The 25,131-nt window shown below is 34.1% G+C and overlaps 1 protein-coding gene across 1 annotated transcript in view; it reads right to left on the bottom strand.

Annotated features, from left to right (window-relative positions):
* The window catches only part of LOC118183060 (uncharacterized), a 33,056-nt gene extending 7,984 nt beyond the window's left edge, over positions 1-25,072 (bottom strand). The window contains exons 1-2 of the mRNA XM_035352485.2: positions 24,586-25,072; positions 6,488-6,995 (exon numbers count right to left, since the gene is read on the bottom strand). Coding sequence (XP_035208376.1) covers positions 6,488-6,995; positions 24,586-24,885 — 808 coding nt within the window. The 5' untranslated portion in view covers positions 24,886-25,072. The remainder of the gene's footprint in view (positions 1-6,487; positions 6,996-24,585) is intronic.
* Between the last annotated feature and the right edge of the window lie 59 nt (positions 25,073-25,131).

Raw genomic sequence — 25,131 nt, forward strand, 5'->3', positions numbered from 1 at the left:
ACTAGTAAAAAAAAAAAAAAAAAAAAGAAAAAAAAAAAAAAAAACTGAAAGGTTTAAGTTTTACAAAATATGAAATCGATAATAAAACAAATTCCAAATTTCAAATTTGGGCTTCCACCTGCCCATATTCGCAGTAGGATTACGTCATTCAAAATTCGATGGCTCTATATGTACCGTTGTTCTATCACAATGCGAGAAATATACATACATTTATGCAAATTTTTCATTATTTAATTTCTTCAAATATAATGCAGGACTCTAACATTTGGTGGCAACAGTTTGAAAAGTGAATCGGACATTTATAGTGATTTAACACAAAATCGCAAAACGAAAACAATAGTCCTTCAGGGACAAAGCCCATTTGGACTAAAAAAGCATGCAATTTCAAAGAATTTAATCCTGTAAAATTTATTTGGGAGAAATAAAAAGCAGCAGAACTTCCATTGCTTTTATAAAATATATCCAATGCATAATTTAAATCAGTTTATATTTGCTGCATAGAATCCAAAGGAAAGTTCGTATGAATCCGTATTACTTTGAAATGAACAGTCTCATACTGTTCATAAACGTCGATATGCCCGATTGAATAAAAGAGACTGTTAGCCGTCAAGACATTTAGCTACGGGACTTCAATATTTAAGTCATTTTTTTCACTTATCAGTAAAATTCATTTCTCGATTCTTAAAGATCTCATATGTACTATTAATTATTGTGTTAATTTAGCATTGTTTGATATGTATCGTGCTGTTTGCTGTACATTGGCCAAATTGAAAAAGCGTTGAAATTTCTCGAAAATGAATAAAACAAAACCTTAAAGAATATTTTACTTCTTAATTAAACATTATGCACTAGTTTAGGACCATAAACATTAATCTAAGTAAGTATTTTAAGCGAGAGGCGTGGTCAATAAAATGTTACAGAATTTTTATCTCAAGAATGGTGGCATGAACTGCAAATTATAGAGGTCACAAATAATTTATACCTTTGCTTGTCTTAAAAATTCACTTTTTTTAATTGTTTTTAATAACAAAATAAAATATATTTGCTAAACTAACCCTCACCACCATATGTTTCCATAAAAAGTATAATTCAAGAATAACATTAATTTTTATTGCATTATTCAGATTTCTCATGACAAGGAAAGGAAATTTCCTTAGTGGGAAGAGCCAAACGATTTTGTAAAGGAAAAAATGTAACATGATGTGATGTGTAAAAGAGTAATGAAACGTAAAGGTATTAAAAATTTGAAAGCATTTGGAAGAGCGAGATTGGAAAACTAATATCATTAAGTAAACAAGAAAAATTATTAATGAAGTGAAAGTGTTCAAAAGAACCCAGTTGATTAAATGAAGAAGCTTTATGGATAATTTTTGAAGATCTCACGTTAAAATGTAATTAAGTGACCGCCGTACTTAACTAAAAAAATTCTTTTTTCCTTTCGAAATTTCATTCATATTCCCTGACGAGAAATTTCAGCGCTTTATAAAGGGATGCCTTCGTGGAGGACTTTTTAAGGGAAACTGGCTCCTATACACGTTACACATGGGGCAAACCACGAGAACACCCATGCAGCCAGCCCGTTCGCGGGATTCGAGCCTCGGACCGAACTACCAGTGTTCAGCGACGTTACCGCTCGGCCGCAGGTGGGCCCGTAAGAAAGAGTAGAGACGATCTGGCTTACTTTAATACGGAAACCGCTGGCGTTTGTATCACATGACTGTTTTTAATTATTAAATGTGATACGTTGTATAAGTGATGAGATTATGAAAGTCCCAGTTTTTGAAAACAAGATTTAACATAGCTCATAAAAGCACTTTTTACTGCATTTTGCGCATTTTTTTCAAGCGTAATTCTTGCATAAATTTCTTTACTTTAGTGAAATGGTAAAAATTCGAAACGCAAAACTTATGAACTTACTTTTCTGTACAAATAAAGTAAAATTAAATAATACTGATAGCATATGACGCTTTGAAACAAAGGTAAAATTAAACAAGATCTGATAATTTTCTTTGATTTTATGAGCATTTTCAGGCAGTAGTTTTTAAAATTATTATAACTTAAGAAGACTATCATTTATTTGATTATATGATCATTAATTATTAACATTGCAAGATGATTATTTATTTTAGTAATTCATAAAATTCGGAGCATAAACTTTCTTGAGCGTAATGAGGGGGAAAAATGATAAACTCTGGAAGCACTCAGCAATATAATTTTATATTACGCCCAAAGGAGCTTTTTTGTAACGTTTTGCGTGTTACCTATATTTATTAAACATGATGTTCTTCGCAAGTAAACCGCATAAAATTTAATTCAAGAACAATATCACAAAATATTTGAAAATGACATATCTTTAGAATTTCCGCACGGGAGATTGTTATTTTCTGTACAGGGTTGCCATTGCTTGCTTTGAACTCGTTGAGTTTCTTAATCAAAACTTCGTTAAAGTTACAAAATATCAAATGGATTAAAACAAATTCGAAATTAGGCCGTCCAGGTGCCCATGTTCGAGTGGAGGATTACGTTATTCAAAACTTTATGATTCTAAATTCTATTGTTGTTTTCACAGTGCGAGAGAAACATACATGCATTCATGCAGATTCTTCATTATTTAATTTCTTTCAATTTAATACAGGGGGATAATATTTGGTGGCAACAGTTTGCAAATTGAAACGGTCATTTATAGTGAAACAAAGAAAAATGCCGTTTCGAAACTAATAGCTTTTCTGAGCTGCCGCCCCTTTGAGTTAATAAATAAATTAGCAATAAATAAGAAAGCTTATGCAGAACTAGACATAAATTAAACAAAATAATCACTATAAAATACTAGTACAATTAATTATTACAGTTAAATACAATTTTTAACATTAGAATAAATGCATAAAAATTATTAAAGTGTTAAAAGTGTTAATTACCGTGATGTATTATGAAATATTATTGAAATAAAACTTCTTTGTAGAATATTATGCTATAATATTCAGATATACTTTTAAAAAAAGCAGTACAAATAAGAATTTTAAGCAAAAACTTTCAAAAATCCATTTTTTTCGATTTTAGTATTTTTTACTTATTTACGCCAATAAAAAGCATAAAAATTGCAAGAGACAATTGTTTGTTTGAATTTTTCTATTAGTTCAGATTTAAAATATTATTTTTTAAAAGAAGGAGATACAAATTTCCTTACAGCACGGGAAAAGCTAAAAAATATCCAGACCTGAAAGCATGTAACAGCTTTATAATTACTTAGAACATTAATTACGCTTGATAAACATGCTAAATTTTTAAAAATCAATCTCAGTTTCAAAAATAAAAATATCTAAAAATTCTAATTTGTGAAATGTGGTGCTATCACCAGCTTTTTCTTGAAAATTATACGCGCTGCAATAGCCAACTATTGTTAAGTTTCTGCAAGTCGTCCCTACTCCTCCGGATGTGGTCAAGGTGATAGCCGGCAATACCCTAAGGCAAGGGAGAAAACCCATTTGAGTTGGTCTATTTCTTATAAGGTCCATGGATATATATCAAACAATGCTAAATTAACACAATAATTAAAAACATATATGAGATCTTTAAGAATCGAAAAATGAATTTTACTGATAGTGAAAAAATAACTTAAATATTGAACTTACGAAGAAGTCGAGAAATTTGTAATTGATAGTAAATTTGAACAATTATTGGGTACGTGCCAGCTAAACGTTACTGTCAGCTTTGTATCCTGTCGAATAAATGTGTTGATAGTTAAGTGTCCCGTAGTTAAATGTCTTGTCGGCTAACTGTCCGTGTCGACTAAATGTCCTGTCGGCTAACTGTCCGTTTCGGCTAAATGTCCTGTCGGCTAAGTGCCTTTTCGGCTAAGTGTCTTGTCGGCTAAATGTCCGTGTCGGCTAAATGACCTGTCGGTTAAGTGTCCGTGTCGGCTAAATGTCCTGTCGGCTAAGTGTCCGTGTCGGCTAAGTGTCCGTGTCGGTTAAATGTCCTGTCGGCTAAATCTCCTGTCGGCTAAGTGTCCTTGTCGGCTAAATGTTCTGTCGGCTAAGTGTCCCTGTCGGCTAAATGTCCTGTCGGCTAAATGTCCATGTCGGCTAAGTGTCCCTGTCGGCTAAATGTCTTGTCGGTTAAGTGTCCTGTCGGCTAAGTGGTTGTCGGCTAAGTGTCCGCGACTGAATATTGTTAATAGGAATCGGCGTACAGAAGTGTATTAACGAGCTATGTTAACCAATTGTATATCAATGGATACAAATCAGTTATTAAACGCATTGCATTAAGGAAATATGATTATAGAAGAATGGCTGCCTTATTTGGTTATATTTCTATACTACATAATGAATATCAAGTTGGCTCAAAATTTCCGACAAGCGAGTTTTTTTTTTATTGCTCTGACTAAGGAGTTAAGAGTTTGCTCAGTGTGTTTCCAATTTTAATTGAAAGTATGTATCATAGAGAAGGGGTTCAAGGATCTCCTTCCTAATATTTACCTTAGAAAGTGGAAGGAAAAGACATCATCTGTAAACTCCCTTTGCCAGAATGAAAAATCCAGTTTAATTGTAATTTACTCACCAGGTTATCTCTTCAGCTGCTAAGCCACACGATAAGGAAATGAATAAGGAAATTAATGAAAAGCCAAATTTAAAAAAGGATAACTGTTAGGAAAATAATAAAACACTTACAGTGGCTTTAATACGTTGAGAAACTTACACAAGGAACGTTAGTGAACTTCCCAGTGCTTTCAGGGATGATCAAACATGTGAACAAAACAGGTGCAAAGCGTAGCATCTCGCTGTCGCTTGTTTCGGATAGGATATTATAAAATGACGCGTTTGCCGATGTTTACAGCAATAAATTACAAGTGTAATGCATCTGTGAAGTCTGAGGCATTCTACCGTTAATATATCTTTAAAGAGCAAAATCGCATCATAAAGTCTCATATTTCATATAAATACGTCCTTCCAACTATGGTGATGTGATGAAAGAAATAGGACACCCTACAAAACTGAAGCGTGCAATACCAATACAATCAGGTAATGGCAGTACTAAAAATCATAGGTTTGATTACCATTCATCACATACAATAAAGTTATATCCAGAACAGAAGAGGTGTTTAAGATAGCGAAGAAAACATGTGCTAGATTTAAAATTAGGATAGCTGCTGATTACGAGTCCCATGTTATGCTCCTTCTGGAATTTGATATACATATGAGAGCAAACTCGTGACACTTTGTATCCCATTGTAAGACCTGTCTAGGGGACCTTAAAAATTCGCCCCACTTTGTTTCGTGCTGTATTTTCGAGCAATTTCTACTAATGATTTTTTTTTCACTTTGACGAAGTGAACAACGTTTTTATAAAATGCTTATTAATGTAAATTAGAACCCTGGTTCATGCTATCATTAAAAGTATTTGTAGCGCAATATGAGGATTATAAGCTATCTGCGTAACCCTAAAATACACTTACTTCTCGATAACACAACTTGTTAAGAATCGAATATGCTAGCGCTCTGTGTTGCACCACTTACTGTCGAACGATACACATGCTACTTTCCAGCAGTTATTATACAACTATTGTGCAACCCACCAATAATTTACGTTTGCCGGTCATAGTCGTAAATATTGGTGGCACGCGCGCCTCTTTATATGTCCTCCTCTAGGTGCGATCGCAAAACGCTACGTTTTGAACCTACCGTTTTTTTAGAAGATCGGTCAACCCTGAAACTTTTGGGGAAATTGTCGTTAGAAACTCCAATAACTTACCTTGTTAGTTCATTCCAACACTCCATATTCAGATGTGAATTTGAGAACCCTAGTATCTTTTTGCAATTTCTAGCAAAACAGCTTTCGAAACACGTTCTATTATTTCTTTCCCTTCGTACTGACATGAATAATGCTAATAGTATTAATTAAGCCATTCTTGTTCGATGTCTCAGCTTAAGGAATCATTGCCCTGAAATCATGAGATTGCATTTATAAATTGAAGAAAAGTGAATGTCGCTTTTTCAAAATGTTCTGATCTACTAAACGTAATTCATTTGCTTAGTGATAATACAGATAAGGTTACTTATTACATCGAAAAAATTACGAGTTGCCTGTTTTAGGAGCGATGTCTTCGTAAGGAGTTTCTAGAGGAAAATTGTGTTGAACTTTCATTGGATTTGTAGAAAACAATAGAAACTCTATGGTTTCAGTCTTTTGAGTCGCCAAGAACTAGCCAAGAACCTGAAATGAACTAGCAGTATTTGACCATCACATTCATTGGCTAATAATTATTTATAAAATCTGTCTAGATAATGTTACACCTATGCAAATACGGAACATTTAGCAAAGGTGCTACTAAATGATTAAAGTAGGTCTAGCTAAACAGCAAGTTCAAACATTCGCATCGTACACACGTTTGGTTTCTGCATATGCCATGCATCTTAAGAATTAGTAATGAATATATTGGCATTAAATATTTTATTTTAGCCACTTTATTTATTGATAATATCAAATCTACCTTCAGTTATCGTAGTTGTGGGCTCTGTTGTCGTACTCGTAGTTGTGGGCTTTGTTGTCGTAGTCGTAGTTGTAGGCTGTGTTGTCGTAGTAGTAGTTATAGGCTCAGTTGTCGTAGTCGTAGTTGTGGGCTCTGTTGTCGTAGTCGTAGTTGTAGGCTCTGTTGTCGTAGTCGTAGTTGTGGGCTCTGTTGTCGTAGTTGTAGTTGTTGATTCTGTTGTCGTAGTAGTGGGCTTTGTCGTTGTAGTCGTAGTTGTAGGCTTTGTTGTAGTAGTAGTTGTTGGCTTTGTCGTCGTAGTTGTAAGTTCTATTGTTGTAGTCGTAGTTGTAGGCTCTGTTGTTGTAGTCGTAGTTGTAGGCTTTGTTGTTGTAGTCGTAGTTGTAGGCTCTGTTGTTGTAGTCGTAGTTGTAGGCTCTGTCGTCACAGATGTAGTCGTAGGCTTCGCTGTCGTAGTTGTAGTTGAAGGTGGTTGTGTGGTGGTGGTAGTAGTGAGTACGTCAACTTGTTTCTAAATTGAATAAAGAAAAGAAACTGTAATAATAAAGGAACAGGAGCATCTCCGTGTCTATATAATAGGTAAAAGTAGGGGGACACATATATTTACCAACAGGGTGATCCGTCTCTTCCTACTAACATTCCCGAATAGCTTAGCTTGGAACAGAGGATGCCCGCCTCACGCTATACCGCGTGCCCTACCACTGCCAGCAGTGCATTAGGCGCTCGTCCGGATCTCCTGAGGGCTTCTTATATACATTTAAATCTGTGAAAAGTTATATTATGCATGGTGGTACATGAATATTACTTCAACATGGTGATACAACTGATTTTACATGGTAGTTACAAATTTGTTGCGTATTATTAAATCACGTGGAATATGGTTGTTCACATGTTTGTTTGATTCAGTATTTTGTGGGTTGTAGTTTTACAATTGTTTCAGTCAGCGATGCTTACATTTCTTGCAAGGAATTCCCTTTACATATAGCATATAATTACATAGAGTTTGTATTTGTATTCATTTTTTGCAATCTCATAGTTTACCAAAGTCCATATTGTAAAAATTCTACCAAATTAATTTTATTTAACATATCATTGTTATGAATACACATGCTGTAGTGCAGTTATATTAATTTGAATTTTTAATTTATTTTATAATAAACAAGTATTTAATTATCACATGCAAAGTTCCGTGGACCGTTTGCGCTATCGTACGTTTCGCTAGTTATAGTATAACTAGTTGGTGGAGGAATTTGGAGTGATTGTGTTACATGGGAGCACTTAAATCTTGTCCCTTAACTGCTAAGAACTCGATTATTTTTTGTATTTTTATTCGAAGATGTTTATATGCTATTGCATACCTTAAAAACGGATCCAAATACTGAGTAGGTTTTTTAAGATGTAGTTGCTTAGTTAAGGGACAATCAAAAATGTAGTGCCCTGGATCGCCCCTATCTCCACATACACATGTGTCACATTCAGAGATGTTTCTTTCATAGAAATATGTAAGAAAGGGGCCATGTCCAGTAATATACCAATTTATGTAAGGGTTAAAGCTATTGTTCTTTTCTTTGATGCTTGAGATAAATCTAAAGGCTCTTCTGTCTTGTTGTGCGTTTTGCCACCAGTATTCCCATCTTTTAATCATGATCTCACATAATGATTTTTTTTTAATTTGGGATTTAGTTGGAATAGAGTTATAATTACTTGCTGCTTCTTTAGCATATTTTTCAGCTTCCTCATTCCCTAAGGTCCCCGCATGTACACTGCTCAAAAAAAAAAAAAAAAAAAAAAAAGGACAGTCCTATATCTCCTGATCTACTGGGCCGATTGACAAAATTCAAATTGCGTTCTTCATGTCTCGAAAGCGCGACTTAGGATATATATTAGATTTATATATAGCACTATTCTAACATAGGTATTTTGACATAAAATCGGACTTTTTCTGAAATAACATACCAATGTTTTTACATATTTGGATTCTACGACTCAAATTACGCCTAAGTATGAAATTTTGTAAATTTTGGAGCGAAATTTATGGAGAAATTCACAAATTTATGTTGGCACTTTTTTGTCAGTTTGCGCCAAGAATAGTTCACTTGGCGAACTTCTTAATGTATGTCAACCTAGTTTCCTTTCCCGTGAGAGGAAAAAAAGTCACCATCGTTCCTTTTTTCCAAATAATATTCTTTATATTATATTTTTAATTATAACTTATTATTTTAAGTAATTTTTCCTTTTTCGAATTCCATTTTAATTGTTTAAGTTGCATGGTTTTTTTTCGAATAACTGTTTTAAAATTTTCTATTTACCTATTCGAACTGCGTAAATAAAAATTCAGCGTTTATTTTTCAAATAGTTTTCTTTATATATATTTTTTGTCATAGTTATTATTTTAGGTAATTTTTAAATTTTTATACTTTTATTTTAATTGTTTGTGTTGCATTGTCTCTTCAGATAATTGTTTTAAAATTTTCTATTTATTCCTTCGAATTGAGCATTTTTAATATATTTATTATTTTAAATTTTCCAGAATTTGATTTTATTTATTTGAATTGCGTTTCTTTCGGAGGAATACTTTGTAACTCGGACTACGATGCGTTTGAAAACTGCATATATTAAAAGAGAAAATATAGTAAAGCACAATTAACACGCCTTTCAATGTTCCGTTCAGAAAAGATATATATAAATAAGAGAGATGTATAACCGACATTTTAACTTAGGATGAATTGCATACACTGCTTTAAACAGTTTTATCATTGTGCCCATTGCTTTACACAATTTTATCCTACATTTGGCTTCTTAAATATTATTCATATTTTAGTCAAATATTTTATTTTTGAAATCGTAAGAATCAAATATCATAAGATTAAAAAGTTTTAAATTTAAAGAAAAATACAAATACTAAATTTTACGCAAAAATTTATTTTTTCTTCTCTTTTTCTTCAGGCATTCTACTTTATTCTTGCTCTTTTTCTTTAGGCATTCCGCAACTATATTAAAAAGCAACCAAATTTTCGAAATATCTTGATATTTTTGACAATCATTTTAAATAAAGTTATCGCCTTCCATTTCATAAAGGCCCACAAACGGCCGAGCGGTAAAGTCGCTGAACACTGGTAGTTCACTCCGGGGTTCGAATCCCGGTAAACGGGCTGGTTGCATGGGCGTTTTCCTGTATTTTCTCATGTGTACCGTGTATGCCAGCTGGTTTCCCTTAGAAAGTTCTTCACAAAGGCATCCTTCCTTTTAGGCAGATAGCCCTGCTTTGACGTAACTTAAAAATCCAATTCAATCCATTTCATCAATATTTGGTCAGAGCCTTTATCAGTCTTTAGAGGCTAAACATTTTGAAGGTATGAGATGAAAGGAAAGACTGGTTTCATAAAGAGGTTTTGGTTTATTTAATTATGACAAAGCACACTAGGGCTATCTGCCTAAGGGGAGGAAGGCCTTCGTGGAGGACTTTCTAAAGGAAACTGGCTCGCATACACGTTACACATGGGGAAAACCACGAAAATGCCCATGCAGCCAGCCCGTTCGCGGGATTCGGACCTCGGACAGAACTACCAGCGTTCAGCAACTTTACCGCTCGGCCGCTGTTTCATCAAGAAGAGGAAAAAAAAAAAAAAAAAAAAAAAAAAAAAAAGTCTTTAGGTGACATCCACATACATCACTGGATAAACTCCTAAATATTCAAATAATTCGAATGAGAAAATCTTGGGATTCTCAATTTATGATACGATATGATGTTCTATAACGTAATTTAAATTTATACAACCATATAGTCTAAAACCAGTCGCTCTTCACTTTAATCTGCAATGATATCGTTTTTGTCTTTTCTGTTAACCACAAGCTCAATTGATGGTATTTGCTGGTGTACACGTCCAAGTGTTTTTTCTTTGAACACCTAAATTCTTTGAAATATCCTGAAAGTATATTCAAAAGCGTCCAACTTTTTGAAACATCTTGGTATGTCTGACAGCCAAATTTCCCTGCAAATTTTTGCTTACTTTTCTCCCTAATTTTCTTCTTTCCTTCTACAGTTATTTTCAGTGCACACACAAGAAAATTAAGATTTTTCGATTGCTAGACTTCCATAAATTTTGCATTCTTGTCAATTTTTAAAAATATCAATTACATGAATTGCGTTTCAGCTGAAGACAGCTTTTCATTTTCAAGTCACTTTAACTATAAATAAAGTCTAAAACGAAGTCCAAAGGAGAAATATTTTAATTAAAAGATTTTTGCTAAATGACAAAGAAATAAAACAGTCCAGCAGGGTTTATTCTGTACCACCGAGTGACCCGATTCTTATATCGGCTGAAACAATCTAAATCATATTAAAGATCATGTTTTTTTATACAATATATAACGCGAGAGAAAAATTAGCTTCTTAAAACATTCTTTCTAAGAGAATTAATATAAAAGATTATATTTATATATATATTTTTAAAGCTGGGACTTGAACCAAACTGTCAAATTTTTAAAGTTTAATTTACATGGTGGTTATAGTTCCAATCTGAAATGGCCATAAATGGAAAATTACCGTACCAAATGATATCAAACTTGGGAATCGTGTAAAGGAGGTTACGGGAATTTATTTTCCGCGGAAAATAAAAAAAGAGTTTAAAAACTCACCACCAGGGGGAAAATGGCGCTGTATACAAGATTGATAAATGAAATAGGACACGAAAACATCTGTTTAAAATATGTTTAATATTTTCCGAAACGTGTTACAGAGCATGTTCAATGTAGCGTCCAGCATTTTCCGAAAGCAAGTTAAATCCTGTCATTCTCAACAGCAGCTCTTAGCATATCAGGAGGAATGTTACGGACATGTCAGTGGATCACATTTTTCATTTCTGCCAAATTGTTTAGATTATCACCATAAACAGTGCTTTTGAGAAAACCCCATAGCTAAAAGTCACAGAGGTTGAGGACTGGTGGGAAGAGGGAAGTGTTGGCCTATAAGACGTTCATTCGTGAAATGTTGCCTAAGTAACTGTGCGACACACGTCAGGTGGGGCCCAGCCCTGCATAAAAATCGTAGTATCTAAAATGCCATGTTACTGCAGTTCATGTATCACGAAACATTTTAACACTGACTCTAAGTGAGCTGCAATCACAGTGGTCCAGCTGTCGACTGCTCTTCAGAGAAAAATGGTTCAGTTATAAAAGTAGCTGTCATTCAACACTAAACGGTGTGGAATGACTGCTATGCAATCGAATGCAGTAGGAGAATGCAATGGAACTAGATATATAACATGAAGGATTTCTTTGGCCCAAATCGATTAAAAGCGTTTTGAATCAGTATCTTTATGTTTTAGGGCCGAATTCAGGCTTCAAAAATTACAAATTAGCGATCTGTAAGAAAATGATTTCCAGATTGTACGGACTTGTGCGAGTGATTTGCGATCTCACATTTTCTAATCGCTAATTCGTGGTTTTCACGGACGAATTTCTCACTTACACGGATGGCGCACTCACCGTTTATCGAATTTAACGCCTTTAAATGGTAATTTGCTTACTTCAAAGTTTCTTAAGGGTATACAACATATTAAACCCGTGTAACAAAAGGTTAAGTTAGATTCCGACCCATATTTCGTTTAACAATATTGCGTACAGCACCATTTCAACCCTCGTGGTGAGGTTTCGAAATTCCTTTTTTTCCCGGAAAATAAATTCCTATGACCTCCTTTACACGATTACCAAGCTTGAGAACATTTGATCCAGTAGTTTTCGTTTTATGACCGTTTCAATGTGGAACTTTAATTATAACCACTCCGTATATTATTAAATTTTCATTTGAAGCTATGCGTTATATGTATACCATACGTAAATTTTTTGCTTTTATGGAAAAATAAAGAATCGAAACAATTATACTTAGGATAATGGACCAAAACTGAAAAAATTTCCCCTTCCTTCGAAAATAAAATTTTGAAATTCGACCTTGAATTTATTGGGTTATCGAAATATTTAATTTGACTTATCTTCTAAGTCCTAGTTCCGATAAGAATTCCGAATTACTTAAGCTGAAGTAAAAGATTTAGTATATATTCACTGTATGTTAGTAAAGTAATCAAAGTGTAATAAAATAGATTATAGAATTTACGCTGATGCAACATTTTGTCTGACTGCACAACATGTAATGGAAGAGAAGGCTTGTAGAGATTTGTTTTTGACATGCCTCTAAAAGTAGATGTCATACTCCTTTTGTCTCTTCAATATCAAAAAACTTTCCTTTGAGAGGCAACTTTAGTTTTGGGGAAAGAAAAAAAATCACAAGAAGACAAATTTGAAAAACATGCAGGAAGATTGAGTACACATACTTATTTTCGGAACACAAGCGGTTCTCCGACTGGTTATTGAATAATGAAAAGAGCATTATCATGCAATACAAACCATTTGGAATACGTTGTCTGACTGAAAACGTAAGATTAAAAGTCATCTGCTTAATTCACAGCCATTTACAAGTCAACTACTGGGGCAATTGCAGAATCGTTTTGATCCTGAGTTTCTAAAACAAACCTTATATCACTGGATTTAAACACTTCTTTAATCTTCCGAGAACGTTCCTTCTTTAGCTCATATTCCAAGAATATTAAGTGAATACAATTATTGCAAAAGAAATTGAATATTCATTTGCACTACGGCTTGGTTAACAAAACTTAAATTCTGCTTTTTGTGTCTAAGTATACAACAATATTTTAAATATTTACAAATAAAATATTAAATTGGAGATTTAACTGGAGCCTCGCCAGTTGCCTAGCATTTGAAGATTGTTAAATACTAATTGTTTGTTGCGAAGTCTAACCCAGGCTGCATGGTTGGTTTTCGTAGTTTTCTAGGTTCTCTTTACAAAGGTTCTCTATGAAAGCATCTTAACCAAATAGCTCCCATATTCTTTCTATGTTCAAATAACCAACTAACCTAGTTTAAGCGCGATTTCCAAATGAAGTTACTAGCAAAACCCGAATACTCATTAAAAATCATGTAGCTTGCCAATCGGGAGTAACATGAAAGATACGGCGCCAATACTTGAATTGCTGTTACGGTACGCTGTTTCTAAATTTAGATGGTCATTCCTTAATTAAATAGCCCACCAGCGGCCGAGCGGTAAAGACGCTGAGCACTGCTAGTTCGGTCTGAAGTTCGAATCCCGCCAACGGGCTGGCTGCTTGGGCATTTTCGTGGTTTTCCCCATGTGTAACGTGTATACGAGCCAGTTTACCTTAGAAAGTCTTCCCCGAAGGCATCCCTCCCCTTAGGCTTATAGCCGTCGTGTGCTTTGCTATAATTAAATAATCCAATTCAATCCTTAATTAAATATAATTGATTTGTAACTTCTACTAGAGCTGACGGTAAAAATTGAAGTGCAAATAAATAATATCGTGTGCAATCTTGATTAATATAAAATTAAAAATTTTGCGTAGAAAAATATTTGCATTCAGACAGAAAGTTTTTTGAAATATTTGCAATTACTTTATAAGAAGGATTATTAATAACCGTAATGATTACTTATTATATTACTGATGATTAGGATTCAGTTCTTGACAATTACATTCTAAATTTGAATTTTAAAGATATAATGAAAATACGCTGCGAACAAAAATACATTTTAGGATAAAAAATGAGTTGGTTTTTTTATGTGTTGAAACTTCTTAAATTCATTTAATAAACATCGTATCCTCGTTGTTAATTGAATCCAGAATGTTGTGTGTCGTTTATATAATTATTCTTACTTGTCCACAGAAGCTGCTGACTTATCCAGCCATTAAGTAGCTGCAGATCATTTCTACATAACCATTGAACTTCCACTAATTCAGTCTCTAGAGGGTTGTATGTTTATAAATGATTATTCTAAATCTTATGTTTCTATAAAAATATACTGTGCTTTAAAAATATGGATGGTAGTATCTGCCGCTTTTTCAGCCACTTCAAAAGCAACAGTTTGTTTAGAAATAAATTATGCAATTAATGTCATAAAATTCAAATAAACATTAAACAAAAATTCTCAGTTTTAGACAATTGGATTTAAACGAAGTAAAGTAGCAGACGATAAAACGCCGAAGGTAAAAATTTACTCTTAGAAAAATGTACTCTTATTTTTTTTTAAAAAGGAAGAAAGAGAGAAATTTAAAAAAATTGTTAAAAATTTTAATAATATCATCTATAATTAAAAAAAAATAGCTTTTCATATAGTATTAATAAATATTTATTATGCCTTATTGAGGGGGAAAAATTCATATAATTAATTCTCCGTAAAATTTTACTTGAAATTTAAGGTTAAAAATAGCTGTGGCAATTCAGGGTAACAAAAATCCATAGACCACATTTGGCGTTATTATCGCTCAAAAAAAAAAAAAAAAAAGATGCCAAATTTCAAAACGCGAAAATATGTAAATTCGTGTATATCTTAGAAAATTTTGAATGAAAAAGTCTAATTTTTTGCAGATATGCTTGAAAATACACCTACTTTATGATGATGGTAAAAATTTTAGAGGTTATAATTCAAAATTTTTTTCGAAAAATTTATAAAAATTATTTAAAAATAGAAATTTAAAAAATAAAACACAAAAAATGGGTAAATTATATTTGGAATGAACCTAAATTTCCAAATGTGAGAGAAAAAATCAAAAAAGTTTAATAAAAAAAGAGATATTAATAAATATTTGCCAAATTCAATTAACATTGAGGAGCTAAAATTTTGAGAGCTAATATTTTAAAAACTAGTCGTACGATTTTTACAAAACTTGGTATTCTGGCATAATTTGAGTCGTAGAATAGAAATATGAAAAAAAATTGGTATGTTATTTCAGAAAAAGTCCGATTTTGTGTCAAAATACCTATATTAGAATAGTGCTATATATAAATCTAATATATATCCTAAGTCGCGCTTTCGAGACATGAAAAACGCAGTTTGAATTTTGTCAATCGGCCCAGTAGAACGGGAGATATAGTACTGTCCCATTTTTTTTTTTTTTTTTTTTTTTTTTTTTGAGCAGTGTACTTTTAGCCATTCAATAATAGTTTTTGTATTGGGGTTTTTAATGGCGAGTTGATTAATTGTCTGATAACAGGTGATCTGTGTGCCTTGTTTACGACTGCGTGTATGCTTGATACGGAAACTATTTTGATTTTCCCTGCAGGCGAGTTATTACTAAAGCTATAGGTAATTGCTTTTTGTATGGCTAGCGCTTCTGCTTGAAAAACTGTGCTGTTGCTATTTAGATGATATTTGATAATTATTGGCTGTTGGTGCATTTGATGTACCACTAAGGTACATCCAACTCCATCTTCACTTTTAGAGCCATCTGTGAATATTTCTGCGTTGAATGTTTCTTCGGTGTTGCCATTGTGGTTGAATTTAAGACGAATATTTGGTTCTAAGGTGGGATGAACTTCGTAAAGTGTTCTGGTTACTCATAGTTCTTGGCTTCGAATGGGATGTCTTTCTTTAGTTGGAGAATATCTGTGGCTGCGATTTTTTCCGCTGTAAGGAAAAGAGGAGGGATTTTTGTAAGCGCATATACAGGGCTGCATTGGAAGTTGTTTTGTAGCTCCTTGAAATATGTAGGATTCCCTACTGTTTAATTTCCAAGTTACAGTTGAATGTGAAGAATCTTAAGAACTAGTAAGCGAATAATCGCTTGAGTTCTTGAGATAGAAAACAACAAGGGAGAAGGGTGAAATAGCCCTTTATTGTTCCAACTAAAGTTTAACAAAACTCCGTCTTTTGTACAATAAAGCCGACACTCGGGCTTGAAGTTAGGAAACTAAGAATTAAAAAAACTAATCTTGACTAAAAAGATATAACCGAAGCTATCAAGATTCTAACGGAGTTGGCCCCTTAATGCTAATTGACTGCGACGCTATCAAGGGCTTAAAGTACGGCCGAGCGTAATAATAGCTTAAGAGAGAGCAGCCTAAAAAGGCGGACGCTTGCTAACCAGAATCTCTGATTCTTTCTAAGACAGGAGCACTTCGCGGTTAAACACCACTCTTCCTCAATTTGCATTCAGACGTGATTCTAAAACTACGTTCTGACCGGAAGTGATAAGTTGAAATTAAGAAGAGATAGGAAAGGAAGTTTAACTCAAAATTTAACTGTTAATAAAATTAACATAATCCTTACAAATAGTAAGCAGAAAAGGCCTTTGAATCGCCTGAAAGTTTTAAAAATTTTTCTTGTATTTAGAGGAAATGTCCAAATTGCGCAACTGTAAAGAGCAATTTTCTCAATTACTGAACTGAATATAACTTTATGCAGATGACGGCTCAACCCCCAGTTGAACCCCCGCATTGTTCTGAAGTTTTTGGCGATAGTTGCAGTTTTGTCTTGAATGTGTGGTGGGGTATGCAATTTAATTTGTGGTCGATAATGATTCCAAGAATTTTTTTTTTTTTTTTTTTGACTACTCGTCTGTTTGATCCTTTTTCTATTGATGGTGAATTTTGGAGTTTATGCTATCAATTGTCCTGGTTTATTGAAGACTAATACGTGAGATTTTTCTGTAGACAGTGAAAGTTTTTGCTTCTGGCAAAGTATGTTGAAGACGTCAAGGCTTTCATCGTCAAGGCATTTTTATCATGATATCCCTTGTTCTTCCGCTGATAACAAACGCCGCGTCGTCGGCAAACGCTATGGCTTTGGTATGGTAAGGCCATACATGGGAAGTGATCTTGTTAAATGTTATGTTTCAAAGATCAGCACTTAGGCATGATCCCTGTGGGAAGCCGTGTTGTTGTGTCCTTTCTACTAATCTATTATTATGTAGAATTATGTTTTTCCTGTTATTGAAGACATCTCCAAGGATATTGTAGATATTTTGGGGGCATTCGATATCCCTGAGTGCCTGTTTGACTGTAGGCCACCACAGGGAGTCGAATGCTTTCCTTAAGTCCAGACAAAGAAGGGAAGCGTGCAAGTTATTGGCTTTGTTTCTTTTTGGATTTCGTCTATTGCCACATCTATTGTTTGTATTGTACATCTGTTTAGCGAGAAGCCGTACTGATTGTTGCTAATGCTCTTGTTCTTATGAATATGATGTCTTAATCTTCCGGCTGTGGCCCTTTCGAAAATCTTTACCAGTGATGGAAGGAGATTTATAGGGTGCTATGCCTCTGGACTTTCAGGGTCTTTATCTTTTTTACTGAAGAGTATAATTTGACATACTTTAAGGACGTCTGGAAAAACTCTTAATTGTAGGCACTTGTCAAATAGGTCCTTTATTATGCAGGGATAGTTTTTATTTACGAGTTGATACACTATGTTACGTAAGCCATCGAGTCCGGGCTCTTTCCTTTTTGGTAGTTTCTTTATAATAGAATTGATCTCCTTTTCTGTGAACAGCGGGTCATTTTCCGTGTTTGGAAGGTTGGTATCATTCCTTATTTTCTTGTGTTCTGGAGTGTCCTCTTCTGACTTATCTTTTGAAAGTACTGCATCTAGTATATCGTTAAGTGTTTTAATTTTTGCGTCCTCATTATTGGGGAAATTTTGGATTGTTGGGTGAAGGATTTTTATTTGAGACGGTTTGAACATTTTCTTGGTGCAGATTTTGTAAATGGTACCATGCGGATCACTATTTTGAGTACAGAATTTTCGTCAGTAATTAATTTTACTTTCCATTATAAGTTTCTTATAACTCGCCTTTTATTTGGCGAATTTGAGGTATGCTGTTTGTTTTTATTCAGCTGTATGTGCACTTTTAATTTTTCTTTGGAGTGCTTTTATCTTGCTCAGGTCAACTCTAAGTTCTGAGGTCCACCAGTTTACTTTGCTCTTGGATCGTTCTTCTTTTGTTCTGAAGGAGTTATCACAGCAAATCTTTATTGTCGCAGTTAACAGGTGAGCTACTTCGTTAACTTCTGTTCCTGTGCTAGCTTCGGTGATTTTTCGGTGTACGGGGTCCAACGTTTCTGTTATTATTGTCAGAAACGTTTGGATTGTGCATTTGGAAATTTTATAACTTTTCATTTTAATATGAATGTAAAGTTGTTCTATTGTGAAGGCTATTATTTTATGATCCAAGATCGTTGTCTCGTGATGCACTTTTCATTTGTTGATGCTATTGGAGAGATGGTATGAAGAAACTGTAAGATTGGGCATCCTTTGCCTGAAACTGTCTCGAAGATTGAAGGGGGCCGATGCACTGTTGCGAAGTATTAGATTATTTGCAGCGATAAAATCCTCTAATAGGTTCCCTCGTGAATCATTTTAGAGTATCCCCATTTCGTGCTGTGTGAATTAAAGTCGCCTCCTACTATGTGGGGGGATTTCGGGAATTTGTTGATGAATTGCTCTAGGAGATTTAATTTATCGCCTAGTTCTTCTTTGGGTGAATAGTAGAAAGACGTGATAATAAATTGCTCTTGCTGGTTATTAATTGAGATTGAGACTATGTCTCTGCTGGAGTGTAAGAGGCTGAGTATCTTGTTTGTGCAGGCTATGGCTGCTCTGGAAGATATTTTTTCTTTTGTAGCAAATTGAAAGATACTCCAGTTGTTGGGCAACGCAATAATAGTGCTACCTATGCAATAAGGTTCTTGCATAAGGACTAAGTCTATATTATTTTCGGAAACAAACTGGGTGAGGATTGCCGCTGCCGATTTGGCCCTTTGCAGGTTGATCTGGATAATACTAATGTTGCTTAGCTCTTTACGTTTGGTATTGACGTTTAGTAGTTGTTTTCTACTCATTTTCATCATATTTAGTCCTATTTCTTCTTTTAGATATTGCTATACAGGCATACTATTTCATATTGTTATACGGAGCATTTAGAGGAATATGCGGGATGGTTGTTTTCGAACTGTTTTCTGTTTACATTATTGCTTATTGTACAATTGATAATCTTGTTATTTCTTTTGTACATGACGCTGAGCGATGTATGCATCCACAATGTGAGCAGTGACTATTAAATTTACACTGTTCTTGAGAGTGGCCAAATTCTTGGCAATTAAAACAGCGTATAATACCTAGATATTCCTTGACATATATAGATTGCCAGTTTGATGTAAGTAGTTTGGTATGAATTTTGAAGGTTGATAATGTTGCAGTTTTGAATGTTGGTAAGGAACGCTCTAAAACCCAACGGACATAACCTGGTGCTCGTGTTAGGTCTTTTAGCTTGAATATTGGATGCATAACTCCCTCGTTGGTGTTGAGGTGGTAGGCAAGCATTTTTTTTTGAAGCTCCAGAAACCTCTTCTGGAGACCGGGAATCTGCAATTGGGCACTGGAAATACGTTCCATGCCTTCTTTTGAGTCTCTCATTACCGCTGTTCCACCTCTTGTTATTTTTGTAATTCATTTGATTTTTACTTTTAGGTTCTGTAGTGGGATTAGTCTATTCAGCGTCTCTGTTATTTCAGCTCCTTTGTCATCTTTTGGGAATATTAAGATTTTTAGAGGGTTCGTGTCATTCAAACGAGATGCCTCAGGGATTCCTTTCTGTGGGAGCGGCTGTGCTGGTATGGCAGTTTTTATTCATAGCTTCCTTTGTGGCTTTGTGTTAGAGAGTTTAAAAGTAATATCGTGTCTTCTGCTTCTGGCTGTCGTACATCTTGTCGTGTTCTACAGCACTGCAAGCATGCTGACTTTTCAGCTGTAATTAGGGATGAAGTCTGGGCTTCCCGAGAAAGATGAGGCTGTCTTCTGTTCATTAGTGCAGGTTCTTTTAACTAATTGAGATATTGAAAGAGGGGGTCAAATATGTTCTTTGGGGCCACATTTCTATTTGTCTTTTTTGATTTAAGGATTTCAATGCATTTGTGGAAAATCCAAGTAGCATCTTCAGGGTCTTGATATTGAATTTCCTGTTCCTGTGAGGCAGGGGTGGCAGCTTGTTCTAGGAAAGTCACATCTTTTATTAATCGAGAGAGATTATTTTGGAATGTTCGGTGCGCAACAGGGAGTATATTGTGAACTTTTACATAGTTCACGATATACTTCAGAGAGCGAGGGAGGGTCTATGATGTAATGCTTTTTTATGAAAGCACTTATTCTAGTAAGAATTGAGTATTAATGGGAGTGGGGATATGTGGGGGAGTGTACGATATGGGATAAAAAAGTTAATTCATAAAATGCTAATGAGAAATGTTAGATACAAATAATTGAAGCAACTGAAGAGGGAAAGAAGATGGGAGATACTCTAATCAGATATACACTAGGTTAAAATGATATAACAAATACTGAAATATAATTTCAATCCTTTACAATCAACACATGTAAATTACATTTAAATCATACTATACCTAGAATTAAATTGCATTAAATAATTGACTGTACTAATATTTAATGTAATGTACCAGCCGCTGGTTTCAATTCATTAAATACGATCTGAAATATGTAAAAGGAGTTTGGTAGAAATGAAGTAGATGGTACTACAAGAGGAAAGCAAAACGAATTAGGGTTCTAAGAGCAGTAGGAAGACAGTTACGGGGGGAAAGAAAATTCTTAATATTAATATGATATCAAAAGGTGTGGGGGGTTGTACTGCCGAAACTATAATGCGAGTAGGATTCTGAAAGGGGAGAAAGTGTAGATGAAGAAAAATTAGGTTACATGACGATTTGACAATTAGGAAGGGAAGAAATCGAAAAATTAAACGAGATTAAGCTTAATTAAAGGTGAAATAACTTTGGAACTATTGGGGGTAAGAGGAAAATAGTTATATATTATTAAAATGGAAACAGAAATGATTTGTGAGCGCAAGATGTAAAGAAGGATAATTTTTTACTTTCATATTTTTTATTACCTAATAAATATTTGCTGAAAATGTAAAATGGAACCTTAAGTATAGAAAATTAATGCAATTTATAACACTTATTAGAATTTTAAACTGACATAGTTAACTAAGAAAGGTCATTAATGAAATTTTTTTACAAGTTTTACTGGCAATTTTTCATGAAAAGTATTATCTAAAAAAGAATAGAAAAAGAAAGATAAGTAAAAAATTGCTAAGTTAATTATGAGATAATTTTCTTCACTTTTGTTAATCTGATACTCTTATAATGAAAATTAGTTCTTGTTTTATTTAAATTTCTTTTTTTTTTTTTGGTGTTTTAGAAATGTATTAATTAATAAAAAATATGAATGTGAAAATTATCCTTCTTTCCATCTTGCGCACACAAATCATTATGCGCTATTTGCAATTATTAAAGCCTTAAAAATCATGTCTACGATGTTATCGTCATGCGATAATTTGTAGGTACTTTATTTTTTACCACGATGTTTTCGACGACGATGTTTTTAAACTGCGAAGTATTTGAACCGCTTTATTTTCGACGATGATATTTTGTACCACGATGTTTTAGAACTGCGATGTTTTCTCTTTGCTTTATTTACTCCCACGATGTTCTGTATCACGACGATTTCGCATTGCGTTGTTTTCTCCACGACGTTTTCGTCCGCGATGTTTTTGCTGCGATGCTTCCGCTATGCTTCTTGTAACCATTCCAAGGTATATTATCCAAGTAATGAATTATTTACACTTTCACAATAATTTCTGGACTTCGAAAAATTATGTAAGATCACTATGGCATTTAGAAAATTTCACACGAAACTTAGCCGTACTAGGGCGACCACGTGGTGGCAGGCAGGAGGCTTGTCGTCGATGGGTCGCCAGAGGTGGACACAAGTGACGTCCTTTTTGCAGAACTTGGTCAACACGAACTAATTTCCACAGTTTTGGAGAGAGACACCAAAATCATGTATCCTCGTGTAGTATACACCTTCACGAGCACGCACAAATAAAAATCACCGTTGACACTGCTGTATTTCTGCGAAAGTAGTCGAATTTTAACTGTGAGTGAAAAAACACGTCTTCACTACTCACTACTTAATTCTATATGATGTAGAACTTCAACTGTGTTTTAAAGTTTACTTACCTTGAAATCAATTCTCTTTCTTTGTTCTCTATATCAATTCTCTTTCTTTCACTCACGAATATACAAATACGAGAATATACAAAATAATTAAGCATACATAAATGATTGAATCTAATATATAGGCACTAACTGAAAACGTGTAAAAGGCATTAGATATTTATTGTACTTACATTAAGTCAAATTATCAGCTAAAACTCGTCACACAGTATTGACACAGAATGGTTACAACTAAGATTTAAAAATCATTGCAATTAGGGATTCGTGTTCATGTTCTTAAAATAAGACTCAGACTGAAAATAGAAAAATGCATAGAAAAATGAAACCAAATGCAACTTGGACGAATTTGTGTGAAGAATCGACTGATATAACGCGGTATGCTAACGCGAAAATGATGATTGTGGTATTTGTTTAATCACGTGAATGCTTAAATGTTTGCTTCAAACGTGTTTAAGCAACTGCACTTTTCAAAAGCAGCCTTTTGGACCCGTAGCAACACTCCAATTAACCTTATCGTCCACCGATGTGCGTAAGCACCGAAATTAGGAAAATATTATCGAAATAAAACCTGTTTTTTAAATCGCGATCTTACCTAACATTTGAATTAGTTCAGTACTGCCGTCTTACAAAACAAACTTGAAGGAAAACAAACTTGAAGTTAGCAAGACAGCTTCTGCTGCCAATTAGATTCTTGTATAGAAAATTTCTTGTACGTAATATTACAGGGTTCTTCAGCACTTGGAATGATAATAGAAACAGATATAGGCAGCAGATATAAATAACAGAAGAGATAAAAGAATATTTCATTTTATGTTGCTTCAGTTGGTTCAAAATGCAAACTTTGACTTATTTAAGAGGAGCATTTGACTTATTTAAGAGGAGCAAAAAATATTTTATTTGACTTATTTAAGAGGAGCAAAAAATATTTCCCCGATTGCAGGAATTTATTGTATTAAAACCATTATAATTAGACACGACTAATGACGTTTTGGAAATGGCAACTTGAGAATTAAAATTTTTCATAAATAGTGCTACGCTACCAAATTTCAGCGTGTGGTCCCTTTATAACTTACAGAAGGTCAAATTGGTATTCCAATTCTCGCCACTTCGACATTTGCTGTGTAACATTTGACGCAGCATGTGTTATTCTATCAGCTGTGCAGTTCACTACAAAGGTAATAATCAGTTACAATAAGCCTGCTGCTACTTAAAAGCTCAACTAATGGTACCAGAGTTTCTTTAAAACGTTTCAAGCGAATTCCTGATACTCTTAACATCTGCAGGATTGCACCCAGATGAAGTACTAAACCATAAATGATAAGCGATTTAATTTCATTGCACCACAGAATACGCTTAGTTTTTCTTTCACACACGTCATTTGATTACTCACTATTGTTTGGTGTTTTCAACTGCGCAGTAAAAAAGACTGTACAACTAGTACCTCATAATGATAAAAATTTCACATTTCTATCTTCCGACGATATTTTGCTTCGTAGGTTTCGTAATCAGATATTTTGCTCACCCTGTATTTGGGAAGGGAAAGGTTGTCAGGACTACTGTTCCTTTTAATTGCCTCTGGAAACATCTGCAGATCCTGAATGGGAGAAGGGAGCTTACTGAAACTATGCTCGTGTGTGTGTAAAAGATACGACAAGGATGAGAAGGGTTAAATGACCCTTTATTTCTCACAGTTTAAAGCCGTTCCCGCTCTTCGGGTAACAAAGACCAGCACTTATAGTCTAAAACGTAGAAAATAAGAAGTAAAACTAACTTAACTAAATAAGAACTAAACTTAGAGACTTTACAAAGAATAGTAACGCGAAGATTGGCCTTTTAACTCCACGTATGTAGCGAGAAGAAGGCAGGAACCTACAATGCGTCTTCAAGTATCAGCGAGAATTAAGTTCTGACCTTAAAGGCAGACAGGAACTGACTGAAAAGCACGTACGTGGTAAGGCAGCGAGAAGTCTCTCTCAAACTCTCTCTTTTGGCTAAAAGCCATATCTTAAATACTTAACAGTTTTGCAAGCTCATTTGCATAAACAAAACTAATCGAGCTTATTCTGGCCGGAAATGGAAAATAAGAGAGGATAGCAAAGTTTTAAAATAAAATAAACGTTAGTAAATCTTAAAATCCTTACAAGGTCCGTAAAGGAAAATAACCCATAATAAAAGCTATTTTCATCTTTATGTAAAATGTATATATTACTTACCACGTAAATCTGAATTCCTGGTGCGTCTGAGCATTCCAAAGTTTTGCAGTTTTCTTCATTTACGGCAGTATTCAGTAGCGAACAGGTCCTTGAAATGAAACCGAAACCAGCGCAAGGTTCTTCTTGCATGCAGAGCGCTGCGCATTGCATTCGACTGGTGCCGTTGACAGTCTTGAAGATTCCTGCATCATAAATTCTGCCCATTATTTGCAACTCGTATTTAGATTCCGAGAATCCTTCGCTATCGAAAATATTCAAAAGAAATGTTAAAAGTACACAAGCTGTTTGAAGAAAGGCCATGAAAAAATTACTTAATAAAAATATTTCTTCAAGAAATTTGATGTTTTGAAGAAACGTAATTTTCGTTTCAATTTTCGTATTAATGAATTGACTTCAGGTTTCAGATATCAATTACTGATATCTATATGTTTATAAGCTTGAGAAGGTGCTTCTTCAGTGTTCATCAGAAGACCCATTTGATTGTTAAACTGCTATCGTCAAAACACCCATAAGAATCTGCAAATAAAATCTTCATAGCGTGCGAAC

The sequence above is a fragment of the Stegodyphus dumicola genome, chromosome 12 (assembly GCF_044657685.1).
Source record: "Stegodyphus dumicola isolate Sdum_Otavi_A_Nest chromosome 12, ASM4465768v1".
NCBI classification, from domain to species: domain Eukaryota; kingdom Metazoa; phylum Arthropoda; class Arachnida; order Araneae; family Eresidae; genus Stegodyphus; species Stegodyphus dumicola.